This window comes from Terrapene carolina, unplaced genomic scaffold (assembly GCF_002925995.2).
Source record: "Terrapene carolina triunguis isolate 2854851 unplaced genomic scaffold, T_m_triunguis-2.0 Scaffold838, whole genome shotgun sequence".
Taxonomy (NCBI): domain Eukaryota; kingdom Metazoa; phylum Chordata; order Testudines; family Emydidae; genus Terrapene; species Terrapene triunguis.
This window is the reverse complement of record NW_020665189.1, coordinates 11,116,592-11,135,467: the sequence shown is the minus strand read 5'-3', so window position 1 is coordinate 11,135,467 and position 18,876 is coordinate 11,116,592. Positions and strand designations below refer to the sequence as shown.

Here is an 18,876-nt window from a genome sequence, read left to right as displayed (position 1 = left end):
GCTGAAATTAGTTTTCCAAAGCAAAGAAATTAAATATAAACATCCTAAACAGTAATCTGGGCCACAATACACACTCCTTAGCCATTTAGGTGCTAAACCATTGCCTAACATTTTCATTGAGTGGCCTGGTTGACTCACTAAACTCTAGTCCCAAGCTAAAGCTGCTAGTGAGAAGGAATTCAAAACTGGAAACAAGCTGCATGACTGGCTGACACACTTTGCTTTTCCTCTTTATTGTTTTATAAAATAGCATGATGAATCTGCTGAGCAATAATAGGTCAGCAGAGAGCAATGTGATAAATCTGCTGCTGTTACTGCTCTGTTTCCAGACTGGAGTGTGATAGGTCAGCCAAGACGGGAAGCTTTAGTGGCATTTGGGAGGACCGTATGAGACAGAGCAATAGTGGTGAAAACAGCTTTTCTTGATGGCTGCTGAACATAACCTGTGTATGGTTGGGTCTACCTTGGTTGGTTTAAGCATAAATTAAACATGTTGTATATAAGAATATGCAAACAGTGTAAATAAACAAAATTACACCATAATCCACTCCATGATATTAATTTCTGTCTATCAGTGGAAGCTTACCTACTACAAAAGGCCCATAATCCACAACCACTTGATTAAGGGGCACAGTTGTTTGACTTTCTTAGCAGTTGGTAAAGTTTCTCTTTTAATACTTAGCTCTATAATGTTGATAGTACCTGTCATTTCTATGAAGCCTGCTAGTTAGTTCTCCACTGATACATCCAGTCAACACATATACTTTATTTGCAGATTTTACATAACTCTAATTTCCATTAATCTTATGTCTGTTCAACATCAGTTCTACTGTTTTTGCTCTTTAAAGACTGTCAAGAGGAATCTTGGTATCCTAGGCCTAGCTAATTAGATCTGTTTATAAAGATGCCACTTTTCTCTCTCACTTTTTACTGATGTGAAAGATGCTATATTTTAAGCAAGTGATTCTTCACAAATTTAGGGACCCAACCATCATATTACCTCAGCAAAATTAGCCACTTCAATCTCAACTGAGATGATCTGGACATAGTGTTTGTTTTCAACACAATGTAATAACAAGTAACATATCAAATAATAGCCTTTTTTTTCTTTTAAGTATCAGTGTATTTTAAATGCATATATTTCTGAAAATTACCAGATGAGAGGTTTGAGGACCAAAATCCTACAATGGGTTCTGAGTGAGCAGACCTTTATGCCCATGTGGAAGTGCACTGACTTCACTGAGGGTCCATATGGGTGCACAGATACACCTGCACTGAAGTCCCAGTAGTCCATTATTTTAGTTTAGTTCATGTTTGAACACTGCATAGAACTCTATGATGTTATTTTTCATTTTGGAAGCAGGAGTGGCGCCAGGGTTTTTGGCGCCCTAGGCGGGGGTCCTTCCGCACTCCCGGTCGTCGTCGGCAATTCTGCTGCGGGGGGGTCCTTCCACGCTCCCGGTCTTCGGGGCACTTCGGCGGCGGGTCCCGGAGTGAGTGAAGGGCCCACCGCAGAATTGCCGCCGAAGACCCGGAGCGCGGAAGGACCCCCCGCCGCCCCCCCCCAAATCCTGGCACCCTAGGTGACCACCTAGGTGGCCTAAATGGAAGCGCCGGCCCTGTTTGGAAGCCTTGTGTAAAACATTTGGAAAATTAAGGATTCTGAATGTCAGCTTTGCATATAAGACCGAAGAGAAAAGGTTTACATGCTTTGCTTATTCTGCAAGAGTGAATGTACACATTGCAAATAGAGATGAATAGTGTGTACTGCATTGCAGTATTTAGCCTTTATACTTTATCTCCTCAAAAGTACATTCATATGCCATTATTTAGAATGTGGTCAAATTTACTGCAAAGAATACTTCTGCCAGATTATTTTCCAATCAGCATCCACAACTCCTCAATCTTGGTCCAAATAGCCTAAGCTTGTTGATCCAGGCCAGGCACAGCATTTTCCAAGCAGTCTGTATGTATCTACGTTTCGGGGACAGGAATAACTTGATGGGAGTTGATGTATAAGTGGGAGGAGAGTTATTGAGCATTGAGATTTTTGGCATTTGGCCATTTCTACCACAGGCACTGAAGGAGAGCCACCCATGTTGAGAGACTAAAGTGCAAAAAAAAAAACCAAAATACACCCTAAGTAAGCCTACTTAGCCTGCAGTCCTTCGATAGCAGGGCTAGTTGTCCAGCACACTAGTTAGGGGCTCTAATGTTTTTAAATGAGAAACTTCTGCTTAAACCGAGGATAATAAGAAAGCAACCTCTCTTATTTGAAGCCATACAGATACAACCTGGCACTGTATACTATCATACTAGAGTGTTTTGAAAATCTGAATATATCTATGCTATCCTTTTTTACATATGGGAAAACCAAGAGACAGAGTAACATGCGCAAAGCTATAGAGCAAGTCAATGATAAATTAGGATTACAAATCAGGAATTCTTGGACCCCAATACCAAACGCCAACCCAAAAAACATGCTGCCTCTCTGAAAACAAGTGTGAATATTTTATTGTATTCAAAAATAACGAACCTACAAAAAAGTCCTGTTTTGCAGCTGTAATGGAAGAATGCTGGTGACTTACATCAACAAAGTGCTGTCTAGCATCATTTATTGGTGTGAGATATTTTCTTCTGGAAATGAACAGTCCTTTGCCACAAACGGCCTTCAATGTTTACACAATTGGATGACCCAATCAGTAGAGAACCTAACAATAGACAGCCCTTACATGACACATGGCCCTGAAACCACAAGCAAGGTCTTAAAGTACCACCCTCTTCACTGATTCCCTCCACCTCTACCATTCAGGAAACCAAGACATCTGCACAAAGTAGTTTTAAATAACTAACTTCACACAAGTGAGAGACTGGAATCTAAGATGGAGAATCAATTACTTATTTTCTGACACTCCCTTTTTCATTTTCTACTAACGGGTGCAGAAAATATGAATCATTCATAATTAAATAAAAGAAACCGAGCCCTCTGCCTGCACTGGGGAAGAGCAGTGAACAGAGAGTCACAATTGGACTCTGCAGTTAAGGCCACTTCGTTTCCAGACATAATGTTGCTAAATCTGCTATTTACCACTAGAGCAAAAAAAGCAAGCAATAAAAGGACTCCAGCTTGATTAACAGAATAGATGTCACCCAGCAATCTACAATATGTGCCTCTGACCTAACGTACATCTTTTCAAACCAGAAGTGCTCCCTAGAGACCAGCAAACATTTATTGTAATTATTTACTGTCTTCTGAACAGACCTGCTGTGATCTATACACACTAAAACTACAATTACTGGATCTGGAAAATACCATAGCAACACCCCATTATGGCCCATACTATTTTGTCATGGTAATGCCCAGTAATTCGAGCTTATTGAACAGCTGAATTGTAAAGGCCAGGCTCTAACATGAAATGATATTGGAGCTTTAAGTCAAGAGTGAGATCTCTATTTTTCTATCTATTCTCGATCTAGTGAGAAAGAAATGAGGACATTAAGAGAATTTATGAACTGGTTGCTTGTTCTGAACACAGCTTCTCCTGATGCTCATTAGCTAAAAGTCTCCAGATTAGGTCAGAAAGTCATGATTTCATTCTTAAAGTTTCAGAGTAGCAGCCGTGTTAGTCTGTATCCGCAAAAAGAACAGGAGTACTTGTGGCACCTTAGAGACTAACAAATTTATTAGAGCATAAGCTTTCGTGGGCTACAACCCACTTCTTCGGATGCATATAGAGTGAAACATTGAGGAGATATATATACACACATACAGAGAGCATGAACAGGTGGGAGTTGTCTTACCAACTCTGAGAGGCCAATTAAGTAAGAGAAAAAAAACTTTTGAAGTGATAATCAAGATAGCCCAGTACAGACAGTTTGATAAGAAGCAAGTGTGAGAGTACTTACAAGGGGAGATAGATTCAATGTTTGTAATGGCTCAGCCATTCCCAATCCCTATTTAACCCTGAGTTGATTGTGTCTAGTTTGCATATCAATTCCAGCTCAGCAGTCTCTCGTTGGAGTCTGTTTTTGAAGTTTTTCTGTTTTAAGATAGCCACCCGCAGGTCTGTCATAGAATGGCCAGACAGGTTAAAGTGTTCTCCCACTGGTTTTTGAGTATTATGATTCCTGATGTCAGATTTGTGTCCATTAATTCTTTTGCGTAGAGACTGTCCAGTTTGACCAATGTACATGGCAGAGGGGCATTGCTGGCACATGATGGCATATATCACATTGGTAGATGTGCAGGTGAACGAGCCCCTGATGGTATGGCTGATGTGATTAGGCCCTATGATGGTGTCACTTGAATAGATATGTGGACAGAGTTGGCATCGGGCTTTGTTACAAGGATAGGTTCCAGGGTCAGTGTTTTTGTTCAGTGATGTGTGGTTGCTGGTGAGTATTTGCTTTAGGTTGGGGGGTTGTCTGTAAGCGAGGACAGGTCTGTCTCCCAAGATCTGTGAGAGTAAAGGATCATCTTTCAGGATAGGTTGTAGATCTCTGATGATGCGCTGGAGAGGTTTTAGTTGCTTAAAGTTGCGTAAGTATGAAGGTGGAATTGGGAATTTAAGGGCTGTAGTTCTAGATATTGTCTCTTTTAAGGTCAATGTTTGGTAAATGGCCTCAGAAGTATCCTGACTACAGTTAACCCATCAGCCATAGACAAAATCCAATCCACATTACACTTATGTGGACTCCTACCAAAAGACGCTGACCCACTGGGCCAAATTCTGCCTTAAGTTGCACCTGTGAAGAATTTGGCACATTGAATCTGGAAGCTAACTCCACTTTTCACACCTTTGCGTGATACACTGTCCATTCAATAAACAGAGTGTCAGCTGTGTAAATCCAGTTAATGCTGTTGGAAATTACTTATCTAAGAATAATGAATGGATAACACACTTAGATCTTCACATCAGATACACAACCAAGTTCACCAGAAGGAAAAGAAATTCTGAAGATTAAAACATATACATTAAATAAAAAGTCAGACTATGACAGTTAAACAGTTGTTTTGAACTTCTAAGTACCTGTTGTAAATTCATCAACATGATTCTGTTGAAGTTTCTGGACCCCTAACAGATCACACATTTGTGATCACAACCATCAGGCTTTGTCACCATTTCCATTATCAACTCTTATTTTCGGGTCCTTTTAATGTAGCAGTGCATACCTTTTGCAGGCTCAAGACTAGGAACACTCCAAAAAGAGTATTTCTGAAAGGTCTTCAGAAAATACTTACTATATGTTTAGGTCTGATTTTTACGTGTGGACAAGGAATAGTAGAGAAAATGGAGGTTAATGAAGGTCAAAAAGAAATCCAAGCTTCTCAGTTTTTCCTTGACATATTAACAAGTCTAATCACATATGCTCACTTGTTCAAGTCTTTTTATACCCTGCTATGCATTATGCTTGTATTAGCTAGCATTAATGTGCTGCTTATCTCATCCGAGACTAGACACTTAATAGAGGAGATTTGTAATACAGCGCACAAACTCAATTTATAATCTTTGAGGAAATTGTTTCCATTTGCTAATAACTTTATACAGAGTAAGCAAACAACCCCATAATAAAAAAGCAGACATTTCTTCTGGATGGGAGAATTTTCATAGTTAAACTTTTGTCTCTTTCCCTTTTGTAAAAGCTTCACAGACCTGTTACAAATTGTATTTAATGTTCGCAAAGCTCTGAAGATTTTTTGATTTAAAGAGGTGTTAAATTCATACATAATAGTCAAACAACTCTCCTGGATTCCACAATATCATTTGTTGAAGGGCATTCTGAACAGCATTCAGAACACTGGGGAATTTTGATTGGAAGGTGAAGTCAGTTTTCCCCACACTGGAATAATCTATTATATACTTGGCAAGTTCTCACTTTACAATTTGTATGAAAGAAAAATTATTGTTTTATTAAGCACTGTCAGCACTTTTAATGATAAATATCAACAAGATAAATACTAACACAGATCTGAATTACAACCAAAGCTGGAATAAATTAGTATAAGTGAATGAAGGCTGTAAGGTTCCCCTCATTGTTATAAAAGCATCATTTCTTGGGTGGGATTGGTGCCAGTTTAATTTCTCTCACGCCTTCCACATAATAACACAGAGGAACAGCATGGTCTAGTGGATTGAGCACAGGCTCTAATCTCATTTTTGCAATTAACTGTGTGTCTTAGTCCAATATTCATCTTCTGTTTTCTTCCCCCTCTATAAAAAAAAATGGAGATAGTGCTCTTATCCCACCTTCACATCTATTTTGGGGGCTAATTAATGTTTGTATGGTGCTCTTCGAATGGAAAGCATAATGTAAGTACCAACTATTATTGCTACCACAGTGAAACCTCAATGGAATGCATTAGTTTACAGTTGGGTGATTTACAGTTGGAGCTGCTTGCTTGTTGCGGGGGAGGGAGGGGAAAGGACAATACGTCTTGTAACTAACATATGATGTTAATGACTGAAGCTCTAAGGCCTTGATTCAACAGGAAAGGAAACAGCACATATATTCTGAACAAAACCTATTTTCTTATACTGAGAGAGGACTTTCACAGCCCAAAATGGATAATGTAGCCTGCTACAATGCAAATAAACTGAATTTACTAGATATACTACATTCAATACACACATTCATGGGCAACAACAAAACAGGTTTCCCATTCAGAAAAACTAAGGCCTTATTAACCATAGATGTGAGAATAGTATTCTCAGACCAATGATTTTATTAATTATTGTTACAAAAAGTTCTTACCTGGTTTATTTCACCAACTATCGTGAACTATTACCTACAAACTGTTCTAATGATTTTACTAAGAAATTGAAGTGTTCACCCCACAGACCAACTTGGTTGGCAAATTCCCTTTAGCTACAAATATTTGGAGCATGTTACAGACTATATGATGTTATATTCAGTAACCTCTACCCATTAGTATCTGACAACTTTTTGAATTAAAATTAGATCTGGTCTCTCTTCTCAAACACAAAGGAACTGGATTTACAGTATTAATTTTCCAACTGATGTGATTTACCTGCATGTCTTCTCTCTCCAAAAGTACAATTTACAAGTGGAAACGACAAAATATTGGTGCTCGATTACTTGCAATGCTTTACAAGCCTTTGATTTTAAAAAGGTGCTATAAGTACTTAGTCAGGCATAAGTTTTACCTGGACCAATGTATTTCACAATTATAGAAGCTCTCTGCTGCCAGGCTGCATTTTAAAATTTCAAGATCTCTGTATTTTAAGGTTATGTCTACACTGTAATAACACACAAATGGCTGGCCCAGGTCAGCTGATTCAGGCTCACAGGGCTCAGGCTGTGGGGCTATAAAGTTGCACTGTAGATGTTCGGACTCAGGCTAGAACCTGAGTTTTGGGACCCTCCTCCTTCACCAAGTCCCAGAGCCCAGGCTCCAGCCCAAGCCCAAGCCCAAATGTCTACACTGCAATTTATTAGCCCTGCAGACCGAACCCTGCAAGCCCATCGGCTGACCCAGGCCAGCCAGGGGTGTTTGAGTGTAGTGTAAACATGCTCCAAGGCTGTTGGCAATCTACTGTCTTCATATATTCCAGACCTTCTCAATCTTATCTAATCTGGTCCATCCATTTTTCAGAACCTCGCTGGCTTTGTGAACTGACAAGCTACTATGGGTGACAGAACCTAACAGACACTCTTCTGACCACAATCAATTGTGAATTCAGAAATCTAACCAATCATTTGAGCTCATTCAGGTTAGCTTTTTAAAAATAGTTTTCTTCTAAGGCATATTACTTCCAGTGAAGTGCTTTGGGTTGGCCTTGGTCATTTAAAATGTGTCACAATTGAATATGTTTATGTTGTGTTCTTCGTACAAAAACGTAAGTGCCATGACCATCTCCAGAAGTCACCAAAGCATACTGGGTGTAGAAACTATCCCCTTACAGGCAACCCACAAAAAAGGCTTTTTTAAAAACTGATGGAATTTAGGTTCTGGCTTCTCATGTTAAAAAATTCAATATAATTACAAATCAAAGCTTGTTTTTACAGTTGTTAAATAGGCTTTTGTGTTTGTTTTTTGCATATGCACACCTCAGTTTGCAACATATTTTTAAGTTTAACATTATTTTTGTTATCCATTTGTTAACTACTAATAGGCTCAACCTCTGGATTTGTCTGGTTGCCACCTCAGTTACTTTGACTTCTGGATTTAGTAAGGTGCCCTCCCCCTACGTACCTATGCACCAATCCAAGGAATTTGACCATTAACTTTAACAATGATTCCAATAAAGGTATTTATGTTAGATATGAAATTAGTTGGGAGACAGGGTTTAGATTAAGACCTAGGCAATCAAGACAACAGAAGAATGACAATTATGCACACCTGTGCAGCTGATCATGGGACCATTTATCATGAGCATTACCTTAAAACTCTTATCTTCTAAGATAAACCAAATATTAAATCCATAAGTTCCAAAGCCCCACCTTCCAAAGCAAAAGGCTCCATATGTTTTATGCACCAGTCTATGAGAAACTCATTTTGTGGGATGTTTCACATTCCACTTGAAAGTTTATTCCTCTATATATTCCTGTGGTAATGTCAACCAGATGTGACAAAGAAGCCTGTGAATAATCATAAAAATTACAAGCATATTCTAATTCTGAGGTACTGTAAAATCATAGTTTGTTCTCTACCATTCCACCTCGTAGAGGGCACCTGCTCATTTTAGAAAGCTTATCAGTTAATGACTGGTTCTTCATCTTACATTAATTACTTATTAGTGCCGCAGCTGAGCACGGCATTTCAAGGTAAATAGCAAGCCAAGTTCCTTTACCTGATGGTTTTACAGTCAAAAATAGATCAGTGAGATTCGTTGAGACAATGATTTAGAAGAGGAAGAAGACACCACTTCATGATATAGCTTCTAGCACAGAACAGAAGAAAAATTGCAAAGTTTTTATTATTAACTAATATTTGGAAAAAAGTAAACAAAGCAAGTTTCCCCATCAAACAAGGCTCATCACCTCAGATGCGCTTGCTTTTGAGGAGGGATCTAAATAAGAAGAGTCTAAAGCTCTTCCTTCCATGCAATAAGTAATTGAAAATCAATGTTGAAATTTTATATACATACATGAAATAGCTTTTTTCATTGAATTTAAGATTCATGTTTTAGTCTTGAACTCTTCCTGTTGAATACAAACATTAATCCAAGAAATATGCTGGATCTGGAAAGAATGGTAAACAACTATAGATTGAGAATGAATATTTCACCAGTAAAGCTGGAGGAGGAATAAGAACAGCTAACTAAATATTAATTGAAATTAACAAAGTATTACAGAATATCTATATGTGTAAGACAAAGCTAAATCTGTCGGTAACTTCTTGACCAAAAAATTCTGCTCATCACATCAAAAATGATTAAATATATAATATGTGTTGAAACATGTATTTCACTGTGCATGAATATTCTTACAGAAAGTAAGCACCCTCACATCGAAACTGAGGCCCAGTAAACACAACATCAGGTACTGCCTACTTGTGGGCTACATATATTAGGTCTGATTTTCAGAAGTGCTAGTACCCCAAACTCCAGCTGAAGTCAATGGGAGCTGTGAGTGTTCAGTCAGCACATGATTACATCGGGCTAAGGCCAACAGTAAAAAGAAGCTCTCAGAAACCAAAAATATCTTACAGATTTCTAGGATCCAAAATGAATCTTGTCTTTAGATCAAAGCTCAAATGTTATTTGCCTCTGAAGTTTTATAACACCATAATAGAATTAGTGGGGAAGGGTTTATGTATTTTTAAATAGTCTTCACATAGCACAAAAGCTGTTTTAAAGACTGGGAAAGACCTCTCTTAGACTAACTGGAAAGCTGTGTACACTATCTTTCACTAAAAAAAATAGTACGTCTTATTAAACTTACAAAAAGTTGCAAGCATCTGATTGGTAATGAAGCACAGAGCCCAGCTTGAAAAGTAACCTGAAATTTCCCTGGAGCTGAAGTTTAATGACCTTTGATTTTTAGAGGTGAAATGTGGTTTGAGATAAGTGTTAATTGCTTTCTTTCCAGTTTGAGAATTGTAGAGCTAGAAGAAAGCACCAGATTATTAGATATTTCATCTGCCATCTGCAGTAAAGGAGGGGCCACAGATAAGCATTTACTCAGGCTTTATTGTCATCATTTGTATAAAAGAAGGTGCCCATACTTCCTTTATTTCGGAGGAAGAAATGTAAGGGTCCAAGTATTTAGCAGAAACACTATTTTTTTAAAGCAGTTGCAAGTGTTACATCAATGAATTTAACTGCTTTCCTACATTTAGTCCATAATAGCCAGTAAAGTCTGTCTAAATATACATGAGTTAATAGAAAAAAATGGCCAGAAAGGAAGGAGTAATAGTTCTCAAGACCTGAAATTATTTCTCAGCTCCTCTGAAGGATGAGGTTATTGATTACTGCAGGTAAGCAGCTTCTGGTTTGCCAATACGCATCCCAACACATGGTGAATGAACTTTTAAAATCATCACCAGTTTTCTCCTCTCAAGCCAAGCAAATTAAAGGGTATGGCAGAGGTATGCATCTTTTCCAGCTCTGAAGTCTGCTATTTCAGACATGTTTGCTTTAATATGCAGTCTTTAATATGCATATCAACACTGGAAAGAATTTTAACTCCCCTCTGCCCTCCAAGTTTCCTATAGCTCAAACAAAACTTGAAGAGGTTCTGTTGAAATAAAAAAATATAAACGCACACAACTTTAGTCCTACAGGAAACTAACAGGCAACATTTCAACTCAGACAGGAACAGTTCCAGGCAGTCATGATTTGTGGAACAAAAGTAATTTAAATTTATTTTACAACCTCTGTGACCAATTCTGAAAACAAACACTTTCATGTATCTGTCGAACTAGCCAGGGTAATAAGAAGTATGCCAAGTGTTCACCAGATTGGACCATCTTGTGACACCTGCCATCAATCGCAGTTGCTACCAACACCAGTGTTAATAAATAAGATCAAATTGCCAACTCTCATGGAGTTATCACCCAGCTGGGTTTTTTGTATTTTTTCGGTAAAGTTGAGTTGGATGGCTTGTCATACCTTTTCTTAGGGTCCAAAAACCTGCTGTGTGTCTGTGTGTGTTTGAAATAAGCAGCTGATATACAATGATTGGGCTTTCATGAATGTGTGTGGTTTGTATATTTAAACAGAAGCGCTGCAACCTTATATGCTACAGACCATCTTAGCCCTACTGTTATGTAATTTAGAGTTACAGGCATGGATTGATTATGGTGAGCTGAACTAGTAACTCACCTGGCCACAAATCTAGCAGGTTGTCTATGTTCTAACTTCTACCAAGAGGATGAGCAAAGTGATTTGGCAGTCCAGTGGGCTAACCTGTGTCAAACTGTGGCAGCCCACACAATACATGTTTGAGTACTGTGCATAACTAAAAAGATAGATAGAAAACTGAACCAGTATTATCATCTTTCCCTTTTTCTTCCATCTCCCTTTATTTTCTTCTCTTTTTGTCTGAGCTCCATTGAAGTCTTGTCACTCTTACTCCTATTCCCGCTTCATTTTTGCCTCACTTCTGTTATTCCCCTTCCTTGCTGTTTTAATTGTTCTCTTTTCTTGTAAGTTCATGCCAGCCCTAAAAAAGAATGTCAGAGCCATGCCCTCTTCACTGAAGTGTTTTACCCAGAGACCTATTGCAAGTGAAATTGATTAGTTTTGCTGGACTCCAGTGAATTTAGCTCACAGCAGGAAAGTGAGAAAAAGCACCTCTGAATTTTACTGTGGGTAGATTCAGAGCAGTTGTGCAAAAATCAGATACCAGTGTTAGCTGTCCGGTTTCCTTAAGTAGAAAAGGGGTAAAAAAAAAAAAAAAAAAATCTTTCATCCACATGCATCTCAATGGTTAGGTTGCTGCTCTGGTTATTCCTGCACCACTGAAACGCGTGTAGCAAAACTGGCCTATTACTTTTGGAAGCAGCAATAATGATAAATTGTTACTGTATCTAGGGTACATGTTTCACTTTAAACATTATTTCAATGTAATGCTTGTACCTTTAAGAGAAAAGACTGCTTTCTGGCTAAGCACAGTATGAGGGGATAGATCCCAACTACTACCAATGACTGAGACCCTGGGATCACACCTGCATAACTCACTGGACTGATGAGACTCTTTATTCACTAACATTTATAAAACATTCTGAGGGGAATCACTATAGAAGTGTCAAATTCATACTCAACTAGACCTCTTAAATAATTACCCCATAAGCTTTATAAAAGCACAACTATTATCCTAGTTTTCAAGGACGGTAAACAGCTTGATTATCTGAATAATTAAAGGAACATACTTTTGAATATATTTCATATCAAAATACCTGACTACTTGCACTTTGATTAGGTGCACCACTTTATATTAAGGAATATCTTCATAGGAGTGATACATGGAGATTTGTACTGGCATATATAAAACCTTTCCATAGATGCTGCAGATAACTACTAACTGAGATTACGGAAATACTAAACTAGATTATTATACTATACCATTGTTTTACTGTAGGAATCTTAAACGCATAATGGAAGGAGGTCTTGTGCATTATCAAATCGGGATATGATCACTGTACTTGTGTATCAACATGCTGAACTGCAGAAGCTGCTTTAAATCTATTGATAATCACAGAGAGTCTGATAGCTACCTATGGAAGAGGAAACCTTAATAGAGATTACGTTATTACATACAGATTAGCTTTGCATAATTTTATTTTAACGAGTGCTGGCACTTGCTTATAAAACAAAACAACCCAAAAACTTTAGGAGAATGGTTTAAATGGGGTGTGGTGGAGGCCAACTGCCCTATCAACAAGGTATATAGCAGTGTGCAGTTTTGACTAAAGAGCATTTTCAACATGTGGAAATTACATAAACTTGCACTAAGGATCTTAGAAAACTCAATCAAATACCACTCAGTCCTAGAAAGTCCACGTAATGAATATTTCCAGGGCATTAAAAGCTGCAGCAAGGCTAACATATTCCAAGAGCAGGTGTGTCACAGTGGTACTTGAGAGTCTGATTTTGAAAGTAAAAGACAGGTATGGCTTATGAGGTTGTGTCTCCAGAACTGTGCTGCTGATCAGAAGCTCCAAGAGTTACACACGAAGTTCTTCACAATGAAATTCTGACAACACGAAGGAGTTTAATATGTGAAAATAGGTCTCCACAATGGTATCAGGACTGCTCCTGGCTGAACATTACCCAATTCTTTCACTTTAAAACTTGGACAAAGAGTCTATTTTTAAAATAGTGAATTGGTTCCCAAATTTAGCTTCAACGTTGCCATGTGTTTCACATTTCCACAGGAAGAAAAATTTATTACATTGCCTAAATGGATAGTTTGATTGCATAAAGAGGTATTAAAACACAATTATCAAAACCCCACAACAATGTAGCAACTTTTTATTCACCCTGTAGTAACTTTACAATTTCACTAGCCAGATCATAAATCTTACTAACCAGCCTCCTATAAATCTAGATGGCCAAACTTTAAAAGAGGTTGACCACGTAACTTCTCTTCTGATTCACTTGCGGGGTTTTGTTTTGGTTTGGTTTTTTTGAGAAGTTAATTTTCCAGGTTTCAGCAAACTGTTCTAAAGACACTTTGCCTTCTGCTTACTACAGACCTCACATTCTAATCTTGGTGGTATCTGTACAACCTTACCCTCTGCATGTAAAAGAACTATTAATTCCTCTTCCTTGCATCAAAAACTGGGAGGGGGGAGGCATTATTCATGGTCATCATCATATGATTCTACTCCACTGAGTAGACTGAGAAAAATATATCACCAGCCAGCTTATCTCTGTTATTCTTCTGATGTGCAAGTTGGCTCCAATGCCAATCTAATAACATCTTCAGTGCCCATGGAGATGGAAAGCATTACATTTGCCCCATTCTTCAAACAGTAGGAGCCATTGTTCCAGCCTTAACTGTCTCTGAACATTGGCTCAGTTAAAACAACATGTCTTTAATTAACAGCGAGTCGTGACAAACCATTTTATGCCAACATGCCTATCTTAAATAGCACAAAAATCAACTATTTCTCTGTGGACAGCTTACTACAATGAAAGGGAAAAGTGGCCACTTCTGCACTAATCCTGCAACTCTACACAGGGAGTTTTAACTATATTAACTCTGAAGTCATTATTTTGAATCTACTTCAGCTATGAAACAGGGAAAGAAAATTTGTGGTTTCTTTCATGTATGTATTTATTTTCTAGTACATAACTACCATAACATAATGGTAAAATGTCCTCATGAAACTACGGAAATCTAGATGTATCATAAATGTCACTAAAGTACCTAACCAAAATATCATAGCAAATGCACTATCCACATAATGAATCAAGGCACATACACAATAAAAGTAAACTGTACTTACAATCTGGTTAACTTCAGCGTGTTCTGGAAAAGCAGCTCGGGTAAAACCTGTAATTTATTCTTGTTCAGACGCCTAAATAAATAAAGAGAATACAGTTAACGCAAAAAATGCATTAGAATAATTTTCATACTCAGGAGCCTATTCCATCTTCCACAACACATTGAACTCCCATTAAAGGATGTGAAAAGCCATGGTATTAAACTAGTATAGAATGTAGGAGCCTTTGTGTACATTATTAATACACAGGGTCAGTACATCATGCCATGTGTAGACCACCTGGCCAGCTCCTTGAAAAAAAAGATAGAGAAAGCAAATATTAAGTCAGAATGCTATAGTGTGTATGAGTGTATCTGCATGCTAGAGTTGTATTGGATGCTTACTAACATACAAATCGCATGGCTCCCATGTTGAGTTTTCAGTGCTTTGAAGATATTTGCAGAAGGTATCTGGTTTTCATCTTTCTTTCTAAACATGTAGGCAACAATAAGTTAAATATCCCAACCATCCTGGAATTATTTCCAGATTGCCTATTGGGTCTACTGTACATGGTCACGTTAATTTTTGTTTTAAAAAATTGTATATTAAACATTAACTTTGGAAATCTGAGCACTATTGTGAAAAGTATGAAAACACACTTTTAATGGGATTACTGCATCCTTGCAAAGGCTTCTGTGATTGGAAATGCAACCTATTTTACTTAAAGTATCTCCTAAAATTACTTTTTGGGGACCTGTTTTAATATTTATTTGCGAGTTAATTTTAATATATTAATTTGACCAACTTTTGCACTAACTCACTAACACATCCTGCTAGCTGGAAAAAGTTTATTGCCCATCCTGCCCTCCATCAACTACAAAAGTATCTATCATCCCGAAGTAAAAATTATCTTTATAACAGTCATGCAAAACTGAAATCATCTTAATGTAGACAAAGCAACCCACTTTAGAAACACAAGTTAAATACTGCAATGTACAGCAGAAACAGACATCTGTTCATTCACAAGCTCAGTAAATGTTGCTTAAATGTAACAATTGACCTGAACTCACAGAAAAGACATTCAAAGCTAAAACTAAATATCTGGCTCCAGTCTCCCACAGAATAGTTCTGTTTTGTGTATCTCTATAGCTTAAAAAAACAACACGCAGCATTTGGCTAATCTGCCCTGAATGTTTATAACAGTAGTAATGAGTCTGGTTCCATGATATGATGGTGGTTACTAGGGTTCTGCTCCCAAAAGCCACATGGGCTCTTTAAGAGAAATACTGATGCTTAGCCTCCAATTCCTGGTTTCTAATTTTCTTGGATGCTGAGTACTTCATTTCATTTTCCATGCCTTTCTGGATTTATTCACATTACAGGCCTCCACCATTTTGGCCTGAAAGCTCTTCCTTAGGGATCAGTCTAAGGTCACTGGGACTGGAAGGCTGGAGTTTTCATATGGCTACCATATGAATAAATCCAGCAACAATGGAAAAAGGCAAGCATATATGTTCTTCTCTTCCTGATATCAAGAACAGACAAGGTTGGGTTTGGAAGATTTGCATACAGTCAGACATACTCAAAATTAAGGACATACCTAATGCAAACAAGTTATAAAATTGGTTCACCTTCCAGTACATTTCAGTAACAAATACCCAAGTTAGTTTTCTAGGCAAGTACATTTAATGACTAAACACAGCAATAAATGAAAGACTATCAAAAGCCACAGAACAGGTTTAGTCAGCAGATGGGGGATTCTAAGTCTGAAAATGACTAGCAGAATGAACTATACGGAAAGCAATTATTTTTTGATAGCACATAGCCAAACAGGGTGTGGATAGTTTCTGTCACTTCTAGCATTAACTAGCTTTGACTAACTTAACCATCAAGTTGTTCTTGTTTTGCTGAAGTTGAAGTGAAATCTGTGTAGACCACATCTAAAAGAAGTTATATAAGGTACCTAATGAAAAAATACTCTAAAATACATTATCTGGTAGATAAATTAAGATTCATGCAGATTTCAAGCTGAGATGCTGTTATCTGCAACTATCCAAGAGCTCATAGCATTTTTCTTAATAGTAGTTTGACCTGGCCAGTTTTGGGACCAATCTTCCTCATCCTTCTGCTCTTTTTATACCTACTGGTTAATAACCGCCCTCACCTTCCACCCCCAGAGATCGAATCATTGCAGTGGTGCGATTTTCACTTTTGGTTCCTTTGTGTGGAAAGGCGTTGACAATGCCACATTTCATACCACAAATACGTATCCATGCTAGTTATTACATCTGTCAGTTAACAGAAGAAGAAAACCTAAGTATCTTAATACCTTTGAGGGCATTTTGCATACCTTTCTAATTTCCTTTAGATAGATTTGTCATCATGGGTGCTTCTTCCGGGACCAGCACTTCGACACCACTATTTTAACTTTATCAATGATTATACTATTTACCAAAGGCAATTCTATGGAAAGAACATCACTGTAAGGAAGTTGGTTTTTGGAATATGCTGATTGACTGATACTTTATGTAGTCAAGACTCTGGTAACTTTCGGCTCACTTCCATCTGTTTTTACTCAATGTGATGTTCCACCCCATAATGCTTTATAGAAATATGCTTATGAGTGTAAATATGACATAACTTGAATACGTTTTATGCTAGATATGCCATGTAACATATCTTTGCAAAGGTTATGATCTACTGAATATATTCATGCTATTTGTATGCATGTATCATTTTTATATCTGAAGTTATGAACATTGGCTCTACACTTGTATTTAAAATGTTTGCTGTAGGAAGTATATAAGACAGATTTGGTAAACATAGTGGGAAAGGGTTATTCAAGTAATTGGGAGTACTTAACTAACAATGGACTTTGGGAGACGCCAATCCACATCTGAGCTTTCCTGGGAACGTTCAAACTAACACGTAAACAATGGCGTTGGCCTGCAAAAAGCTGAATCATTCATAGACATGTGAGTAAGAGGATGATGAAGCACTGGAATGGGTTACCTAGGGAGGTGCTGGAATCTCCATCCTTAGAGGTTTTTAAGGTCAGGCTTGTCAAAGCCCTGGCTGGGATGATTAAGTTGGGGTTGGTCCTGCTTTGAGCAGGGGGTTGGACTAGATGACTTCCTGAGGTCTCTTCCAACCCTAATCTTCTATGATTCTATGATAAAGTTAAACAGACAGGTCCAATGTGCATTGTTGCTGACAAATGACTATGGTGGGCAGTCTTTTCTGACATTGACAAGCATTTGAAACAATACTGTTTAAGGAACATATGTCATTTTCGCAAAAAGTTACACCACAATGTACTGCTGTAACTTGGCTACCCACCTATATATGTCCATTTAGTATGTTTTTACTCCTACTAATTCAAGAACAAGACTAGAACCCAGAAACCTCAACTTTCCATAGTGAATCTTCCTACTTTGCTACTGCATAGGTCCCTGCCTTCCAGAAACTGTTTAGTAATCTATTATTCCCTTTTGAACAGGACTAGGGATTTCTTTAATAATTGTTTCTGGGTTTTAACTACCTGAAATTTACTGTAACCAAAATATATTTAGGTCTAGGTTGCAACAATCTGGATGCATATCTCAGAGCCAAACTGAAAATCTCAGCCTTCTGACGTTTCAACTACAGTTGCACAAATTTCTTCTCTTTTCCACGCTTCAGTAGTCTATATTCTGTTAGCAACCCTTCAGACTGAAATGTTTACTAGCCATTTTTCCTTTCATTTCATTAAAAAGGTTAATATCTTTAAATTCAGAGTCAATTTGCATCTCTCTCTCACTGTGTTCTCTCCTCTGACTTTAATATCTGGGAGCTAACATGAAGGCTTTCAATGGAGGGTCCTCCACTCAACTTCATTCAGTGGGGTACAGTGTATGATCAGTCTATTTACTTAGCTTCTGAGGACAGTGGGACTGATTGAGCCACATACTGAGCTTTTTTCATGAACTCTGTCTCAATATTTATGTGAATTCGAATATATCATTGCTGCTGATAATGGTTAAAGAATGGTGTTTTGTTATAAATGTTTCTTCTATCTAAAACATTGCTAGATTTTACTTGAGTTTTAAGGAAGTACAAGAGTACATGAAAAATGTAGTTTGTGCAAAAATCCTCAGATTAGCAACTCCAGGGACTGGAGTACTGTTTATCCCTGGAACAGTCAAAGCAAGGGTAATAGAAGCACAGCCTTCCCAAAATTGCTCCACCAACATGCTTCAGCTCTGATTTTGAGTGACAACTGCTAGGAATCAGAGGAAATTTATCCTGCAGCTCCATTCCTTTCAGCTTCTGTTCAGAAACTTAGGGTTACCATACGTCCGGTTTTTCCCGGACATGTCCGGCTTTTTGGTAATCAAACCCCCGTCCGGGGGGAATTGCCAAAAAGCCGAACATGTCCGGGAAAAATACCGGCCAGGCACTTCCCCTCCCGGGCTCCAGCTGCTCTGCTCCTCCCCTGACTC

At 38.0% G+C, this 18,876-nt stretch overlaps 1 protein-coding gene across 1 annotated transcript in view; it reads right to left on the bottom strand.

Moving 5' to 3' along the window:
- SLIT3 (slit guidance ligand 3) overlaps positions 1–18,876 on the bottom strand; it is a 760,437-nt gene that overhangs the window by 654,988 nt on the left and 86,573 nt on the right. The window contains exon 4 of the mRNA XM_026660830.2: positions 14,420–14,491. Within this exon, the coding sequence (XP_026516615.1) occupies positions 14,420–14,491 (72 nt within the window). The remainder of the gene's footprint in view (positions 1–14,419; positions 14,492–18,876) is intronic.